Consider the following 13,260-nt stretch of genomic DNA (forward strand, 5'->3'; position numbering starts at 1 on the left):
AATTGAATACATTATGTTAAAAGCAAAGGTACTCAAACTTTCTAATTCCTTGACATTTTACTCTTATTGATGATCTCGAGGTTATTTATGTTTACTTTGTGTGGTAGAAATGCTATATCAACTTGTGTTCTTGTGTATCTCTTCCCATCTCCATGTTCAGTGAAATTAGGTTAAATTCTGCCATGGTGAGGGCATATACAACACAAAAGCCAGCAAATGCTTCCAATCAGGCCTTCCCAGACACCAAAAGCTGGGTGTGAAATATTTATCAGCGTGCCACTGATTATAATAATGGGCAAATTTAAAATTAAGACAGGATTTGAGTTCAAGTGATTAATTATTTCTGATTTATATTAGAAAATTATAATCAAATGACACTGAATTTAAGGACTCTATTATAGTTCTGGCAGAAGAGAAATAGCAAACTAAAAGGGTTTGAATAGATAGTTTAAAAAAGGGACTCTGTGGAAGCGTGGGCAGGGTTAAGTTAAAGGAATCCACAGGGGTGATGAAGCCAGAGGACTAGAGACAGGATGAAAGCATGGCTACCTCTAGGTCTGCATGGGCAAGTGAGGGACGGTGTTGTCAGAGCCTCAAGGACAGGGACAGTGGGAGGGGGCTGCCCAACAGGACCTGTGGCCCAGGAGGGATGCAGGCACTGCCAGAACCACAGCAAGGCAGTGGGGAGGGATAGACACCTTAACTTCTTTCCCATCAATGTCTCCATTTGGCCAATCTCAACCAAAAGCCAAGGGTGCAAGAAAGCCTCGGAGAAGCAATTTCGGGAAGTCTGTTTCCTGGAGCATAAACAGGGCAGAGAATTGGTGTGAAGGCAAACAGAATAAGCAGCGCAGGGACTTCTATGTGTTACTAGTATAGATGATTGGTTCATTTTGGAAACATTCCTTTAGTGAGAATGTTTAAGGGAGGCATCTTGAAACCTTTTTTTTTTTTTTTTTTTTTAACAATTTACAGAAACTCTCCCAGTCTGGGATTCTAATAAACTTTTATAATTTGCTGGTCTTGGAGCTTGGTAGCCTGAAACCAAAATGAGCATGGGGATAACCTTCTGCTAGTTTTTTTAGAGAGAGTTGCACCATGGGTCTATTTTGTTGTATCAATCAAGTGACTGAATTTTTCGGGACGAGCATTAAATTAGAGTTATAGGAGCTTTGGACCATTTTCAAGCAACATCAGTTTGTGCAAAGACTTGAAATTCTGGGATTCATATGGAACTTTCAAAGAAAATTATCCAGGACAGTGACCTACAACTATTTCACCAGGACTGAATGAGGTAGAGAAGGTGAAGAAGTCATTGCTCTTGATTGGCAGATGTGCCCGAAATGTTATTGATATTGTCTCTAGGACTTTACCTGGGCCACTAGCTACTCAGTAAGCCATTGAAAGGGCTCCTGCTTAGAGCTATCTCAGGCTCATTTGGGGATAGAATCTTTATTACTCACTGTGGCATCTTAATATTAAGTTGAGCAGTGTAAACTACTGATACTGGACTATTTTTAACTTATAAAATTAGGAATTTCATGGGGTTGAATCTAGTAGGATATTCTCAATAGTCTCCCTCTCCTGTTCTCGTTATGTTTCTTCAAAACCCTAGTCTGTGAGATATTGCAAAATCTAAATGAGAACTCATTTTCTGCCACTTACCCCCAAGTTTCCCACATTGTATGGCCATGAAATTTCAGGTCTCAGGAAGCATTTTCATAGCCAGTCCTAACAATTCATAGATTGGCTCCTGATACAGCTTCTACATGGGAGAAATGCACCCCAGGGCTTAGAGCCTGCTGTTAGGCAAGGGACAATCATAGGAAATCGTGAGGAAGTAAAGTTTACACGAAGCCCATGACAGCATCTAAGGAAATCCCAGGTTTGGTTGTGGCATCTTTTCCCCAGATTTCATGAAAAAATGCTTTTTCAAGTCTTGCTGGGTTTGCAGATGTGCCATCAAAGGATGCCAGCAGAGCCCTGCTGGCCACTGTCACTGGTTTCCCAGAGGGGACAGAGGCACAGGCTTGCAGAATGCCTGGGCTAAGTTTCATTCTGACTCTGCCATTTTTCCCGCACGAGCCAATAAATTCTTATTTGGAGCTTTGGTCATCTCCAGGGTGAGTCACGGACACTTAACAAATCTTTGTGCCTGTACAGAAGGACATAGCCATTTTCACACTATATCAAGTGTCATGAGAAGGTTTGATGATGATAAATATAGAGTAAATAATCATCTTATTGTATTGCACACGGAGATTTTAGTTACTCCTCTTTGTTCTGGGGTTTCAACAGATTGCAAAAGAAGAACTATGATAATATGGGGATAGGTAATTTATTCTTGATCTTAGCACAAGTAGCGAGTGTCTCGGATGCAACCCCTTCAAAGGGATTTTCTCCAAAAACCTTTGTCTCAAATTTTAGGATGATTTTGCCATCTCAATGGCATTGTCTTACATTAATGAGATGAAGAATCTAATGAGATGAACACAGCAAAAAAACCACAACCAGACTGTCGTTTATGAATACAAATTTATATAGTGGCATATGCTATTGGAGAAATCAGAAATTCATAACACACAAATTGGTATTGGAAATACAAAGATCATTTCAGAGTCAAGAAATCAGGTTGACAGCACCACGGATGTTTTACTCAAGTCTGAGCTGGTGTGTCGTATCCAAGAAGAATGAATACCTGTGGGACACCGAGACTGACTATTGTAAAACTGCAAAACACATCCCAACACTCTTTCTGCATCTACCTGTAAGAATCTGTGTGAGTCCGCCAGGAGGCCTGGGGTACAATCTAAGGGCAAAGGTGCAGACTCTTCTATCTTTTAGCCTTCACAGCCAGCATGTGATAGCAAATAGCAACCCCTGAGGGTCTTTTGTTCCTTCTCACCTAAAGACATGGTAATAAAAGGTTAGTAAAACACACACAAGGCCTTAGTGAGCAAGTTAGAAAAACCGAAAGGAGAGCTTTGGCTGAAGTATAATTGCACATCAGTCACCAAGTTCTCTGCTTCCCAGTATGAAGTATAAAACATAAAAGAAATGAAAAATTCTGTATCAAAGAAGTACATCTCAGTTGTACATCTCGGAGCGATTTCTATTTCACAAGTGTGCGTCCACTAGGGAAGGGTCAGCACTCAATAAAGTGTATGTGGTGGGGGATAGAAAGGAAGGGAGGCGGGGATACCCAAGGGCTTTCCTTTCAAGCTGATAACTCACTATCTCACAGTCCTCAGCGATGCTGCTCGTGTCATTCGAGAACTGTTCCACGGAGGCTGCTAGGTGCACTCTGAGATCAGTCTCCACTCCTTCCCACACTGGCTCCGTTCTGCCATCTGTCTACATTCTGCCCACCCATGTGCCCTATTTAGCAGGAAGAGAAGGGCAGTGCAAGAAGACTATTCGAGCAAGTGGAAAGTTGCTGCTTCAACGTGCAAGCATTCAGGGACCTAGGAGCAGTGATAAACAACAGGCCTGATCAAACGTTGCTCCATGAGCAACTGGCTGCCTGTCCTTGCAGAATTAGCGTCAACTTTCTAGGTTGTTCCGGAGAGGATTCCATGCTCAGCTGACGGGCTCTCCAGCCATGAGACACCAGTTTTGGGTGTTCGTGAGTCCAATACAGAAGTTCCAGCCCTAACACCCAAGCTGGCCTCGAGTAGCATCTGAGCAGTCAGGAGTATCAGGTTCTGGGCTCACTCACTCCAACTCATCTTCTCCTGCAAACTTTGTGCTCAGCTCGGAGTTGCTAAGTCAGACTTTCCTCTAAATGTCCTGCTCTGGAGAATGATTCACAGTCTCACCTCCTGCTAATACATTATTACAGCTTTTCTGTTCAGTCCTCCTCAAGCCCACTGCCAGATTCATGCCTATGTCAAGTGGTGCTTCTTTGCTCCAATGAGAAGATTACTTTATAATCCAAGTAGAAGAGAGAGTTTTTTTCCCCTCTACTTACCCTTGTGATATTGCCACCATAGTCTCTCTCCTCCCCTCCCTAAATCGATTCCTCTATCATTCACCCATGACACCATTCATTTGTTTACTGAACAAATATTCCTGGAGCGCTTGTTGTGCACAAGGCACTGCTGGAGAACCCAAGGCACGGCTCACACCCGCCCTTCTCTCAAGGAGCTTGGATTCTGGCTGAGATGCCTAAAACCTTTCACGGTTCATTCTTTCTAGCTTTTAGGACCAAAGTATTTCCAGTGTGGAATGTTCTCAAAGAGCTAGGGTCATCCTAATACAAATATTACACAATGTGAATGCTCTGTGATCTGCTCAGTGATTACAGCGTGCCGTGCATCAGGAAGGGGACGTGTCTCTTACTCCTGAACAATGGAATGGTGCCTGCAGTTCAAAATAACACGACATGCATGCTTATATTTTTGCCAATACAGCAGAAACAAAACTGAAACACAAAAGCAAGCGGTGCGCACACTACGTACATCATCAAGCTGCTATTTGAACACGAAATCACTTTAAAGCCATGTGTCCATGGCCTTGTCATGTGCGGATATAATAAAATAAGTGCCTGAGCTACCAAAAAAAGAACCCCCGAAAGAGAAATCCCTGAAACACTGTACCAGGAACGGTGCCTTTATCCGCTGTACTAGTACTTTATCTGCTGTACCAGTACTTTATCTGCTGGGAGTACTAGTACTTTTCTACTGTGAGTACTAGTACTTTTCTGCTATGACGACTAGTTGGCATCCATTAACTCTGATTTCGTTCTGGCCTGAGCTTTCTCCCAATTTGCTTTATTCAAATGAATCTCTGACTTTTCTGCAGCCCTAACAAAATAAAAACCCCACAGCTAGCAAAGCACACGGCTTGTCTGTTATTGGACTGGGAAAAGCCTGGGGTAGCAGGAACTGTGGTAGGTGTTTCAAGCATCCACAGCAATGCTGACTAAAAAGGCCACAGTGCGGCAATCTTGCCTGGTGGCATCCTTTGTCAGGGAGGATGTCTGGATGTGTCCTGGCTGCAGTGTGAACCAGCCGGGCACAAGGGCATCCTCCTGGGTCTAGGGTGCAGGGCATCACTGATGTTCTCTGAGGCGCCAGCCAGGTCCCTCCTTTCCCCAGGTTTCAGTCCCCCCCTCCATAAGGAGGGTTCCACTGTGTCTGATGCCTGACAGGCGAGGCTGAGGTTTCTCCCTTGAGTTGTGGAGAAATGCTCTGGTCCAGACCACTTTGAGCTCCCAGGTGAAAAGGGCTGGTGATGCAAGGTACGATCAGAAGCCACGGAGGGCAGGTTGTCAAGTGGACACATGAGCAGACACACAGGTGCTGATTAGCAGAATTCTGAGCAGAACCTGGGCGTCAGCAACGTGAACTCTGCTGTGCAGAGGCCAAGGAAAATCTCAAGCAGAAGGGAGCTGGAGTCGGGGGAGGAGACCAAAGGCCCTGCATCCCTGTCTCTCTCCCTCTGAGACCTGCCTGGTACACCCCCAGCCCTCTGAGCTCCACCAGCTGTGGAGCTCACTCCTGTCCTAACACCAGACACTGGCTTTCTAAGATCAGCTTTACAGAAGGAACAATTTGTCACTGCTCACATGGTTAATGGGATCCACGGAAAGAACTACTTCCATCCTCTGGGGTCTCAGTGGTTCTTTGTTTAATGAGGTAGCTCAGCTGTGAGCTGATGCATGTGATGTGTGCCTCCGCCACTCAAAGCTATAGTTTTCCCTTTTCAATCAGCAAGATTATAAAAATACCAGTATTTTCCCCCGTTTTATAAAAATGATTTTAGAAAAAAAATACTCATGGATCTCCTCCATTAAACTTCTGTTCCGTCTTGCAAATTGTTGTGAACTCTGACTTCCAGATTCAATTTTTTTACTTTAGCACCTTTGAACACATAAGCACCCTCGGTTTCACTGAGTACGTTGACGTTCCGCACAGTGCAGTACTGTCTGTCCACGTTCTTCTCCACCCTGTCCAGGCCCCTCTTGGGCACATCCACCTTGGTATTCAGAGGGTATTCCTCCAAAATGTCCCCCGTGGGCGGCTTCTTCCTCTGTTTCTGGCGTTTCCTGGTGATGAAACAAGCCACCAAAAACACCAGAAGTAGGAGCATGATGGCAGCAAGGGCGCTGCTGATAGACGCCCCGGTTTGGGATAGAGAAGCAGCTACAGCTGGCTCTTCCATCTCCAGATTCAGCGACTTCATATTGGTGCCATTCTTGACTTGGTTCCCTTCATTGTCATAGATGAGGGACTCGTCAAGGGTCAGCCAGCCACTGGGGTCCACCAGGTCCCTTCGGTTGCGCCTCAGAGGGGCAGTGAGAGAGCGCTGGACCCTGGGACCTGAGATGGTGTCAGGTCCAATGACGTAGATCACCTGGAGATACCACTGGTGTCCGGCTTCCACCTGTAGAAGGAGGAGATGGCGAGACAAAGCAAACATGTCATTGGCCCACAGGCCACCTCTGAGGAAAGGCAATGGAAAGACAGCTGCCCACCACAAGCCCCAACAGATAAACGGTTTCAAGAAAAGCATTAGCCACACCAGTGTTCAAAGCAGCATTACTTACAGTAGCCAAGATATGGAAACAACCTAACTGTCCATCAATAGATGAATGGAAAAAGATGTGGGGTGTGTGTGTGTATATAGATATACCATGCAGCCATAAAAAAGAATCTTGCCAGTTGTGACAACACGGATGGACCTAGAAAGCATTACGCTAAGTTAAATAAGTTAGACAGAGAAAGACTAATACCATATGATTTCACTTATTTGTGGAATCTGAAAAACAAAACAAACAAACAAAACAAAATGAAAACAGTCTCATAGATGCAGAGAATAAATGGGTAGTCGCCATTGGGAGGAGGGTGTGGGGAGCACTGTAATATGGGAAGAGGCTTAAGAGGTACAAACCTCCAGTTATCAAATAAATAAGCCAGGAGATGTAATACACAGCATAAGGAACATGGCCAATGATACTGTAATAGCTTTGTATGGGGACAGATGGTTACTAGACTTATGACATTGATCATTTCATAACGTATGCAAATGTCAGATCACTGCAAGTAATTCTTGCCACTGGAGTCCACCTGAAAAGAACATAATATGGTATATCAAATGTGTTTCAATTAAAACAAAGAAAGGGGGCTTCCCTGGTGGCGCAGTGGTTGAGAGTCCGCCTGCCGATGCAGGGGACACGGGTTTGTGCCCCGGTCCGGGAGGATCCCACATGCCGCGGAGCGGCTGGGCCTGTGAGCCATGGCCGCTGAGCCTGCGCGTCCGGAGCCTGTGCTCCACAACAGGAGAGGCCGCAACAGTGAGAGGCCTGTGTACCGCAAAAAAAAAAAAAAAAAAACAAAGAAAGGAAACTGATCCACTAAAGAACCTCTTGCTTTTAAAGTCATGGAATAAATCAGACCATAACTGGCACCCTTTAAGAAAAATGTTGAGATAAGACTATGTATGGCGCATTTAAAGATTAGTAAATATGCCACTGTAACTGTACCAGAAAGGTTTTGATGAAGTAAAAAGAAGAAAAAAGAAAGAAAAAAAAAGAAAAGCATTAGCCATGGTTGGTGTCTGTGAATAGAGAACTGAACTGAATATTTTGGGGTCCTGTTTTATTTCCACATTCAGGTGATCTTGGGTCAGATATTCACATTTTTTTTCAGTTTCACTACCTGTGCATGAAATAGCCCTAAGAATTTACCTTTCAGGGTTTCTTTAGCTCACTCATCACTTATGATGTGTTGGCCTTTATTGATAGCCGTGGAGTAATAGTATTAATAATCACATTTATTCCCAGTACCTTTTATTGTTTTCTATGCCAATTTACTATTTATTGATGAACTTTAGCTAAAATAGAGTCATTCAACAAATATTCACTAACCACCTACTCTGTGCATAATACACAGATACTTGACAAAAATCTGCTAAATCTTAACACTTCTTGGATCCTCCCCTGAGTTATGTCATCAAGTATTTTATTTCCCTCTCATCTGCCCCCATGGAAACCCTCCATGATTTTGAAATAACTTCTGAAGAGTGATAAAAGTTCTGAAATCCAAGGTCATGGCTTACTATTGGGAGACAGAGAAGAGTGGAATTTGATCTTGGAAGTTTATTTTTATTACTGGGACTTAGAGTATTTTTGCTTATTGAATACTAGTAATTCTTGCCATTCTAAATTACTGAATTGTATTTATGAGTTTGTTAAATATTTCCACATGCCTGTGAAAATCAGCTGGTGCAGCAAAGAGCCATGATGAGTGAGTATATGCAAATTAAAGAATTTTATTGGTCTATTGGATAGACGGTAAAGTTTTGGCTGAATGATGAGCTTAACAACAATAAAAAAAGACCTGCCAGTAAGAATGTTATAAAAAGAAACTGACACCAAAGAGATGATGTCATCCACCTTTTTGTGACCTTTAAAGTGACCTTGATCCTGTGCTTCTATTCTTCTCACCACACTCACCTTATAGAGTGCGTCCACCTTCAGAGTAAATCCATCCACGCCTGGCATGCTACTGACCACGTGGAAATCAGGCAACTCAGAAGCAAAGTGGGCTTCAAAGGGCACGTCGTGGAAGTACTTGTCCGTTACCTCTGGCTGACTGCGGTCCTAGGATTTCAGAAAAAAGAAACGCAAGATTTAGAAAGACGGAACCACTGAGCTGGCAGGTGGCAGTCACTGGGAGGAGAAAGGTACTCTCCACTCCTCCTTTGGGTTGGGTCAGGAGCGCACATGCCGCAGGAGCCCTCTCCTTAAGTTGACCGCTGCCTCTGGGCACCGACTGCCCTCTTCAGGGGAGGACACTTGGTGGCCTCTGTGATCTCAAAACCCAATGGGTGAGAGAGCCTAGACCAACAATTCTCAAGCTATTTGGTCTCAGAACATAAAAATTAAGGACCACCTCCCCCCAAAGTTTCATTTTATGTGACTGATATCTATCAATATTTACTGTATTAAAATTAACACTGTAATTATGTTACAATTAACAATTTTAAAAAATGCATTTACTAATTCATTTTAAAATAGAAATGAGAAACTCACTACATGTTAACATAAGTAACATATTTTTTAGTGAAAATGTCTGTATTCACACCCACCTCCCAAAAAGAGAGCTGGCATTGTTTTACATTTTTGCAAATCTCTGTTAAAGAACCAGATTCTCACAATTGCTTCTGTATTCAATCTGTTGTGACATGTTGTTTTGGCTGAAGTATATGAAGAATCTGGCCTCACATAAGCTATGTAGTTGGAAGACAGGGAAATGTTTGAATAACTTTTTCAGATAATTATGGATATTCTTTTTGGATACTAAATCAAAGCTCAGTAAGTGGTATTTTTTTCTAAAGATTAGTCACAATGTCGAATCTGAATCCCTATCAATGAAACCTTCGTACTCTTGGCACTCATGAGGGACTGAGTATGAAAAAGGCAAGCATCATCATATCATTATGAAAGTGGTTCTGACCTTGTGGACGCCCTGAAAGAATATTGGGGATGTTCAGGGGTTTCTGGGACACACTTCGAGAAACACTGGCTTAGACTTTCCTCTTCCTAGAACATCAGTAACAGCTTGTCTTGTTACCCACCAAACCTTCACAGTTGGTAATATGTATCGAGTTAGCCAAAAGTTCGTTCGGGTTTTTTCATAAGATCGAACGAACTTTTTGGCCAACCCAATACTAACATTAAGCTGATAGAAGTAACAACAACAATATCTGTAGAAAACCATCAAGAGTGGGGTTCTATCTGCTTCAGGCAAAAACCATAGCTGAGGAAAGCTACTCGTGTGTCAGCCCTTTAACCCTAACAGTCAGCATACCAGCAGCAGGAATCTGTGTTTTAGGTGTTTGTTTGGCTGAATGCATCCATACTGTGGCCCTTCATTGTAGATTGTCCCCGTGGGATCAAAGAAAGGCACGTAGCCATCCTTGCCGGTACAAAGATAGACCTTCTCCAGCTGGAGTTTGTAAGCAGAATTAAGGTTTTGTTCTGGATTCCAAAGTACTCGGCCATAAAGGATTTGACCTGAAAAGATTGCAAGGCATTAATTAGGTCAGACTTTAAGATTAAAGAGAAAAAAAGTGTCAAAGATAGGAAGGATTTAACATGCTCCTATAGAGTCAAAAGTACCTTTCTATGAAGAGCTGTGGGGTCCATGTGCCCCTAAAATACACATTCATTCATGCATAGCTTCTTTTAATCAGTAAATGTTAAGTATTTAGGGTGGGGCAAGCACTCTGTTACGTGCAGGGGATACGAAGGTGAGTGAGACACAGATGAGAGGGCAGAAATAAAAGCAAAGCAATTGCTAATAATAGCTGACATTTATCGAACTCATACCATTTGCTAGGTACTGTACTAACTCCTTCCCATGGAAGAACTCATGTAGTGCTCACGAGTTTTTACAGATGAGGAAATTGAGTGGTTAAGTGACTTGTTCAAGGTCACAAAGTTAGTAAGTGGGGAGGGTGAGATTCAAAGTCAAAGTGCTTTGTCTCGAAAAACCCACACTATTAACGTCCATGTGATACTGCTGCGTACAACAGCGGAAGGTACGTAACATCAAGTGAGCATATAGCTGAGCACAAAAATCTTCCTGAGGAAAGGTATGGAAGGATTTAGAGAAGAGATGACATTGGGCAGTATCCTGAACGATGAGTAGGCATTTGTCAGATAGAGCATTTGAGGCGGGTGGGAGAAGCTGGGGAGAGCAATCTAGGCAAAAGCAAGTCCATGTACAACATACGGAATGCTGGAAAGGTATCAGCCCCGGTGTAGGTACTTTTCCTTAGTTCCTGCTAGGGCATCAAGTTCTTTACCTACAGTATCTTATTTAATCCTCCCAAGGGCCTAAGAGATAGGTTCAATTATTATCCCTGTTTTAAATAACTTGTCCAGCATTTCGTATCTGGGACCTGTGGTGGGGAGGATTTGAGCACAAATTCGTCTGACTTCAGATGTTCATCCCAAGCGTCTGCTATGGCACTGGGTAGGCCAGTGATTGGGGTGGAGGGCGTCGGGAGGGCTCTGGCAGGAGAGACTCCCGGGAAGGTTGATTAATGGTGTGAGGATTCTGGACTTGAGTATAGAAGTAACAGGGAACGCCGGAAGGTTTTAAACGGGGGCTTAATGTCAACGTACCTGGGCTTTAGAAACATGGAGACTGAAGACAAAGAGACCAGAATCACAGGTAGGGAGTTATTTTAATGCTCTAGCAAGAAATAGGTATCCAAAATATAGCAGTGAGGCAAGGGGATGCATTCAAGAAATGTCTAGGAGTTGGAACCATTCATCTTATGATAGATGGGATACAGGAGGCAACCAGAAGCAGAGCATAGCCCTGACAGGTCTTTGGCTGGGCCACCTGGAGTATGGTGATGCAGTCAGTGGGGCAGTGGATGTGAGAGGAACACGTCTGGGGGGAGGTAAGTCCAGTTCTAGACGTCTCTAGGTGTCTGAACGACACCCGCTTGGAGAGGTTTGGCAGTTTGAGTCCGCATGTGGAAGTGTGGAAATGAAGCTCAGGAGGGACCAGGGACAAGGTCAATTTTTGTGGAATGGCTGTGGGGTAGCAGGAGGTTAGGAAGAGTTCAGGGTAAAGGGATGAGCCAAGCCAGGGTGACGACTGGAGTAGCACTGAAGTGAGAACAGGAGTCAAGCATGGAACATGGACACAGCAACACGGATGGGGCAGAGGACGGAGACCCAAGGCCGGAGAGTGAGAAGTGGCCAGAGAGGTAAGATGGTGTCAGGTGAGGCTGGTGCAAAGGAAACCAAACAGGAAAAAAGTGTCCAAATCCATAGGTTTGGTGTCATGGACGGGAGAGGATTCTGAGCCGTGGTAGGACAAACCCAGCCTGCAGCAGACGGATGGAGGAGTGACTGGGAAGAACGGCCATGAGGACAGCGTGTGCTCACCACTCCCTCAGGAAGCTTCTCAGAGAAAAGCAAAGGAGAACATGGGCTGAAGTTTGAGGGACAGGTAGGGATGAGAGATTTTCTTTTTCTGTTACGGGATGTGTTTTTAGGATGAGGGAAAAAAACACAGATGTGAGCAGAAGATTAAAAGTAAGAGAAAGGCAGAAGAGATAACTGAGAGAAAAGGCAGATGATTGATTCATTTATTATTAATTCATTCAACAAATATTTATTGAGCACCTTGGCACTGGTGGTATGGTGTGCAAATTTGGTATTTGATCACCATCTCTGTTCTAATGGAATTTACAGTCTAGTGGTAGAGATAGGCAATAAATAAGTAAAGAAATATATATATTATAATGTTAAAAATTGTGATAAGTACTATAAAAAATGAACATTCTGTGAACGTGACAACTATGATGGCTTATATTAGATTGGCTGGTGAAATCAAGGCAAGTGTCTATTGGGAGATTAACGTTTAGATAGAGACCCGAAGGAGAAGAAAGTCAAGGGAATCCTATTCGGGACAGGGAGGGGACAGAGGAGCCATTTCAAGTAGAGAAAGCCTGCCGGAGAGGACACGTATGTTTGGCATAGCTTTGAGGCTGGCAGGCAGTAGGGTCATATTGCAATCTCTCTGAGGAACTGAGAGGTGAAGCAGTTTACCCAAAGTCAGACAGTGGGTTAGAATCTGGTTGGAAACCCCAGTGTTCTTACTACTCAGGCCAGTGCTCTTCCACAGTATCGCACTGCTGATCATTATCGCACCAAGAATGTGATCTTATTTTGAAATAGCTTGAAGGAAGAATATGGGTCTGTTCCTGGACTAAACCTTGGCTGCCCTGGAACCCATGCTGGGGGAATCTTCCCTGGAGAACTGACTGAAAGCCAATGAGCAGAGATGCTAGTCCAAGGACCTATCCGAAAGCTTCTCAAGTCCAGCGGAGTCTCTGTCTGCGGGTGAAGGGAATGACTTACCTTTGGAGAAGGCCCCTTTGTAATCCATTTCCGCCAGTGACATATCAGATGTGTTGGGGTCCATCAGGAACACCTTCTCATTGTTGCAGAGCTGAAATTCAGTATTGAGCGAGTATACAACAGGGACAGGGCGGTTGGTCTGCTGGAATGCAATGGGTATCAGGAATCTAAATGTGGGAAAAACAAGAGTTTCTTGAGAGCAGGGTCGACTTTGCATTTGCCCTTTGAGCTGCCCTCCCTTTCCCACCCTTCACAGGATTGTGAACAGTACTTTGTTGTCGGTGCTACATATTTACTGAATAAAGAGATGTTTGCAGGCAAGAGTCTTTATTTAGTTCAGGTCCTTATGAGGTTCATCTGCTCTTTGG

At 43.8% G+C, this 13,260-nt stretch overlaps 1 protein-coding gene across 1 annotated transcript in view; it reads right to left on the reverse strand.

Moving 5' to 3' along the window:
• Positions 1-2,526: 2,526 nt before the first annotated feature.
• The window catches only part of FRAS1 (Fraser extracellular matrix complex subunit 1), a 464,038-nt gene continuing 453,304 nt past the window's right edge, over positions 2,527-13,260 (reverse strand). Inside the window, exons 71-74 of the mRNA XM_060012300.1 lie at positions 12,893-13,059; positions 9,816-10,021; positions 8,459-8,605; positions 2,527-6,387 (exon numbers count right to left, since the gene is read on the reverse strand). Of these exons, the coding sequence (XP_059868283.1) occupies positions 5,794-6,387; positions 8,459-8,605; positions 9,816-10,021; positions 12,893-13,059 (1,114 nt within the window). The 3' untranslated portion in view covers positions 2,527-5,793. The remainder of the gene's footprint in view (positions 6,388-8,458; positions 8,606-9,815; positions 10,022-12,892; positions 13,060-13,260) is intronic.

This window comes from Delphinus delphis, chromosome 5, assembly GCF_949987515.2.
Source record: "Delphinus delphis chromosome 5, mDelDel1.2, whole genome shotgun sequence".
Lineage (NCBI taxonomy): Eukaryota > Metazoa > Chordata > Mammalia > Artiodactyla > Delphinidae > Delphinus > Delphinus delphis.